Source organism: Lathyrus oleraceus, chromosome 7 (genome assembly GCF_024323335.1).
Source record: "Lathyrus oleraceus cultivar Zhongwan6 chromosome 7, CAAS_Psat_ZW6_1.0, whole genome shotgun sequence".
NCBI classification, from domain to species: Eukaryota; Viridiplantae; Streptophyta; class Magnoliopsida; order Fabales; family Fabaceae; genus Lathyrus; species Lathyrus oleraceus.
In genome coordinates, this window is record NC_066585.1 from 269,719,830 (window position 1) to 269,726,791 (window position 6,962).

Consider the following 6,962-nt stretch of genomic DNA (forward strand, 5'->3'; position numbering starts at 1 on the left):
AGTAAATGGTCATGACGAATAAGGACCTGAATCCGATCACCCTAACAAAATGAAAATAATCTTCTTTTTATATGTTATACAAAAAATCATTTTGTTGTAATTACTAACTATCATACAAAAATCTATACTTAAAAAAAGAAAAGCAATTTACCAAGGAATCCATAACAATCATCTCCAAATGTTCAATACCCTTATTATTCACAACACTCCAATCATTCATTATTCAAACAACAAGACGCCAAGTTTCTTTTGAGTCATTGATGTCTTTCACAGAATCAACCTTTCTACTCATTTTCACTGAAAAAAAATTCAAAAATTAATGTAACTGCAAATTTAGATGACTATAAAATTACAAACCTAATAACCTGGAAAAAAAAAGAATATATAAATTTGATAGAGGTGTGTGGACAAATGCTGAAAAGGATCCAACCTTTGATGTTACACATATATAACATCGTTTTGATTGTATAATTATATCTTATTAAATTATAACTTTAAATTAAAAATAACTATTTAATATAGTTGATTAATATTAATTGAGTAATTTAATATTATTGTTAATTTACCTACCAATTAATAATTATTATTGTTATTATTATTATTGATATTTACCCGCCATATATGATAAGAATATTTTTAAATTTTAAATAGTATATTTATTATTTGATTTGATTTGATTTAATTGAGATCCAAACTCTATAAATTAAAAGTGGTTACTTATTATGAACAATAATATAGGGTCATTCCAATGTCAATCTATTATTAATTGAATTTTACATAGATGTAATTTTGCAATAACACGCTGACATATTGAATCTTATACCGCTGTTATCTTTGCACTAACATATTTTATCCTTTCAATAGAATAATTATAGTAAATACGTACATTCTGTATACCGAATTATAATAAAAATGTATTAAAATCAAAAGCAATAAAACTGTATACAGTAAATAAAAATATAGTCTAATTTCTTCATGATCATAAATATTTAAAGAAAAATTCATTGAAATAAAAAATCAATAATAAATCAAAAGTTGAAATAAATGCTAATGACATAACATATATTTAAAATTTTATTTGATATATTTTTATATAATAAATAAATTAGTAATAAGTAAATGAATAATCAAATAGAATAGAATTTTACATCTATGTAAAATTCAATTAATAATAGATTGACATTGGAATGACCCTATATTATTATTCATAATAAGTAACCGATTTTAATTTATAGAGTTTGGATCTCAATTAAATCAAATCAAATCAAATAATAAATATACTATTTAAATTTTAAAAATATTCTTATCATATATGGCGGGTAAATATCAATAATAATAATAATAATAATTAATTGGTAGGTAAATTAACAATAATATTAAATTACTCAATTAATATTAATCAACTATATTAAATAGTTATTTTTAATTTAAAGTTATAATTTAATAACATATAATTATACAATTAAATATATATTTTTATTAAATTGTAAAATGGTACAGCTAATTAGAGTATTAAATAGAGTTTAGTACGAAATTACTTATAGGAACATGAAAGTAACTGTATCTATGTAAAATTCAATTAATAATAGATTGACATTGGAATGACCCTATATTATTGTTCATAATAAGTAACCGATTTTAATTTATAGAGTTTGGATCTCAATTAAATCAAATCAAATCAAATAATAAATATACTATTTAAATTTTAAAAATATTATTATCATATATGGCGGGTAAATATCAATAATAATAATAACAATAATAATAATTAATTGGTAGGTAAATTAACAATAATATTAAATTACTCAATTAATATTAATCAACTATATTAAATAGTTATTTTTAATTTAAAGTTATAATTTAATAACATATAATTATACAATTAAATATATATTTTTATTAAATTGTAAAATGGTAGAGTTAGTTAGATTATTAAATAGAGTCTAGTAAAGGACCCGTGCGTTCGCACGGGTCGCGCAAGTGCAATAATTTATTTAAAAAAAATTAAAATATATATATATATATATATATATATATATATATATATATATATATATATATATATATATATATATATATATATATATATATATATATATATATATATATATATATATATATATATATATATATATATATATATATATATATATATATATATATATATATATATATGGTTGGATCAACGTACACAAATTTATTGCATAAGAGTTTTTTTTTAATGTAATGAATGTTAAATGATCAATAAATGGGTTCAAAAAATTTCCACAAATAACTTTTTCAAGTTTGGGACATAATAAAGTAAAACATTATTAATTTATAGTAATATAATTTGCTTTAATTTTTTGTATACTATATTAAGGAAATAATCAAAAAATATAATACAAAAATATTTTTACAATTTATTGGTATATTGATATATAATAAACATTCCATTGTTAATGTTATGAATAAACATTCCATTTATCATTGAGATTTTGGACATAAGAAATAAAAATATATTTATTTAGTAATGGATGAAATTTTCCAATTTGTTACTAATTTGAGGTATAAAAGCGCAAATATTAACCTTCATAATAAATGATTATTTAACCAAAATACATAAACCATGTAAAAGAAATACTAGAACCTCATTTGTTTTAAAATATAGTAATGAATACTACCAAATGTTGAAATTAATTGCAATTGATACAGTAAAGTTTAATGCAACAAAAGATATTGAAATAAAAGGTTCACAATTTTAGTTAAAATTGTGAGAAATAAGTCCAGCAACAAAAATGATTTAACTTCGTACAAATCTTTGGTCCTTAAAAAACTGGGTTTATACAAAACCTGCCCGCAACGTTTTAGGAAGTGATGATTCATTATCCTGTAAAAAATAATTACATCCATATAAACAAATGTTAAAACATAATGTATATTTTATACAACTCATTCAATAAAATTCTAATAATAAACAACGAAATTTGTTGATATAATATAACTAATGAAAAACTTACGTTCTATAAGTTTTCAAAAACTTCTTTGAACACGACGTTTGTTGTAGAATTCAATGGATGATTATCCTTGTCATGGATTAATATCTTAAGCCCTTTTTTGCTTTTGACCCTTGATATTGCAACATATAGTTGACCATTACTAAATACATTTCTAGGCAAATACAATCCAACATAATCCAATGACTGACCTTGAGATTTGTTAATTGTCATAGCATAACATATAGTTATGGGAAATTTCCTTCTAGTCATTTTGAATGGCCACGGAGATTGTGTTGGAGTCATATCCATTCTTGGAATATAGATAACCCCTCCAATATTCTTTCCAGATATAATCTTTGCCTCGATAACGTGGTTTGCCAATCTTGTAACTATAAGCCTTGTTCCATTGCAGAGACCTTCAGGTTGATCAATGTTTCGAAGCAACATAATAGGGGTCCCAATCTTCAATTTAATCTTGTGGTTAGGTAGACCGGAAGTTGTAAGTGTATTCAAAAATTCCGGGGTCAAAACATCAAAAGCTTCATTTCCTTCACCGTCAAAAGTGTCTACAGAATCTGAACTTAAATATTCCTTTTCTTCACCTTTGGGAAAATTTTTGAAAATTTATTATTATAAATCTATGTTAGTACATATAAATATATGAATGTATCTATAAATATGTTTACAATGGATAACGCATACCTGGTATGAATCCCAAAACGTATTGATTTATGATGTCAACCGTTTCAATTGTTCCTGCCAATATAGCTCTTGATTGCAAAAATTCTGGATTCTTGTAATTGTTAAGAAAATTCGGATATGTTTCACTAACAATGGCTTCTAGTGGATCATCATAGTTAGAAATTAAGAAATCATTTGGAATAGGAATATCCGTGTAACCATCGTTAGGTTCTTCCAATTTCCCATCGCCAACTTTTAATATCCAATTAGAAAACAATTCTAATTCAGATGTACTTGAAGTATTGCCGGCTTGTTGGAGTCACATGTTCTTTGTAAGCTTCAGCACAACACAATGATCCCAGATGTATGATGAATTTATTGTAGAATGTATTATATCTGAACGTCTGCCCCTTGATACAACTGGTAATATTTGCCGAAAATCTCCACCAAATACAATTACTTTCCCTCCGAATAATTTGTCAGAATAATTGGAACGCCCCATTATGTCTTTAAGGGTTTTATCAAACGCTTCAAAACAAAATCTGTGTGCCATTGGAGCTTCATCCCAAATTATCAACTTTGCCATTTTTAGTAGCTCTGCACGATCACTACCTTTGTCGATATTACATGTAGAAGACTCCATTATAGGTATTGGAATCTTGAACATTGAATGAGCCGTTCGACCTCCTGGAAGTAGTAGTGAAGCTATGCCCGATGAAGCAATAGTTAAACAAATTTGTTTCTTTGATCTTATGTAGGAAGCTAGAGTTCTCCACATGTAGGGTTTCCCTGTGCCACCGTATCCATACAAAAAAAATACGTCTCCTTGTTGATTGTTTACTGCTTCCATTATTCGCTTGAAAACACCTCTTTGCTCATCTAATTTAAAAAAAATACATAGCAAACATGCAGTGAATAAATTAATTATACATTAAAAAAAATTGTAAGATAAAATCATACTTTAAAAGTTAACTTTATAAAATTATGACAAAACTTACAAACATTTAACATATTTACCTGTAAGATTTAAGAACAAATTATTGTATTCTTGCAATTGTTCGGCTGGATTGTAACTCCGCTCTTCGTATATGAGCTTATTTCCCAACTGCTCAACCACATATCCACTTGGATAAGGCATTCCAGCAAATTCCTTTAGACTTCGGCTCTTCCTTTGAAGATTTCGTTCAATCTCAATTAATGTTAAATTCATTATCTCTTCATTCGACAACCTCAAACCTTTATACAATAGTAATTATAAGTGTAAACTATAAAACAAATTTACTTTTAAGAATCAAACAAATAAATATAATAAAAATTCACAATATATGAAAAATAATACCTCTATTGTTTGCAATTCGCTGTTGAGCATATAGTATTCCATCAGCTAAGAGATGACATGTTTTACTCCATACATGTCTTGGCCTGTTAATGCTGCCTGATAAAAACATGTGAACAAATAGTAATCTTAAATATTGACCTGAACCCCAATGATTTGCCTCTTTAATAGCTGCAATGAATTCTCTATCATCGCCGATAAAACCCATAGCAAAACAGGCATCCCGGAAAGTATCATATTTTACGTTATTCACTGTTTTTATATCATTATAACTGCGGGGGCCTTTGACATGTGTGAGCATCAATCTAAGATAGTACAATTCGCCAGTTGTTGGAGGAACCCATATAAGCCTACCAATTGTGTAACCTTTTTGACGGGGTTTCCATTCTCTTTTTTTCTTAACATAAACAAATTTTGAAACAAATTTGTTGTAAGTTAAATTTTGTGCTTCAGGATACTTGCAATTTGCTTCGAACCATGATGTAAACATCGATTCAGTTACACTTGGTTTTTCCAGAACTGTATTGATACGATCAAAATCAGTGTAATATACCGAATTTTGACCTTCACAATGAAAGTACAGTCTCTCAACAGCTGGTTTTCTACCATGGATTGGAAAGGAGAATATCCTCCAAGATGCTTCACTCAGAGAAACGTACCTACAAATAATATAATGAAAGGCAATGGATTTAAAATTAATAGAATGATTATTGTAGACGGAATATATAAATTTTATTATAACACATATAGTCAAAATAGTGTACATATAAAATTTTCTACACCGTGCATGTAAAGAAAAATTGCACACTTTTAGTTGAAATAGATAAATTGCATGACATCATATTTCAAGTGATATATTAGAAACGTACCTACAATCAATATACTGTTTGATCTCATCAATATTCTGCGGCTGGTTGGAAGTTCCATCATCATTCGGTACAATGGCAGCGGTGATTCTTTCGTAACCTTTGTTGATGTACTTGAATAAGTACTTAATCGATGTACTTTGATTGCACCATTCCATGTTTATGTGAGCTTGGTACTTTGTCAACAACTTTGCATTGTATGGAACAACATTCCGGTTATCGACTTGAATTCCATTCTTAAGAACTGTATGTCCATTGTCCCTTCTTCTATATACCGGAAACCCATCTTGATCAACAATTATTTCGGGCTGAAACTGTTTTGGAAAATATTTAGAACATTTTCCATCTTTCATGCACGGTGAAGATCGATTTGCAAATCCACACAGGCTATGAATCATGTGAGTTTTAACCAAATTATACAACTCTTCATTGGTATCTTGGTCAGGTATTTCAGCTGAAATAATGCGATCAATATCACTTGGAGTTGGATATTTGTTAGATGGATGGAGGAAAATTAAGATGTGAGCATGTGGTAATCCTCTCTTTTGAAACTCAATTGTATACATATCTATAAAAATAAATATATAAAATATATACAATAGTCAGCACACGAATGATAAATTTGAAAATAACAATACGATTAATTGAATATGGAATAAGTTACTCACATGCAAGAACTTTCCCCAATAGACTTTTCTTTGTGAGATAAGACAAAAGCTCATCAAATTTCATTTTAAAGACTCTTGAAATGATGTCAGGACGATCTGATGCTTTTAGATGAACATAACCAAGCAAACGTTGAATTTCAGGCCAGTTGGGGTTACATGTGAATGTAATGAAAAGATCTGGAAATCCGACATAGCTGCATATTGCCATTTCGTCAAAGTATAGTTGATCCATATATCTACGACTACCAACGTATGAAGAAGGTAGCACAACCCTCTTACCTGTGTTTGACCCGTGCGTTTCTCCATTTGAATTATATTCATTCAAATTGTGATACTTGCCAACCCTCAGTTTTGACTAATTCTTTCGAAGCCACCTAAGTCTTTCTGATTCCATCATTGTAAAACCATCTACCAAAAATTGTTGATAAAGTCT

The 6,962-nt window shown here is 27.5% G+C and overlaps 1 protein-coding gene across 1 annotated transcript; it reads right to left on the bottom strand.

Moving 5' to 3' along the window:
- Window positions 1–223: 223 nt before the first annotated feature.
- Window positions 224–6,737, bottom strand: LOC127103381 (uncharacterized). The gene is made up of 9 exons (XM_051040646.1): window positions 6,530–6,737; window positions 5,865–6,429; window positions 5,137–5,654; window positions 4,999–5,094; window positions 4,677–4,895; window positions 4,062–4,538; window positions 3,681–3,911; window positions 3,188–3,580; window positions 224–297 (listed from the first exon to the last, which is right to left on the bottom strand). Exons 1-9 carry the CDS (start codon window positions 6,735–6,737, stop codon window positions 224–226), a joined length of 2,781 nt encoding a protein of 926 aa, XP_050896603.1.
- Window positions 6,738–6,962: the final 225 nt, after the last annotated feature.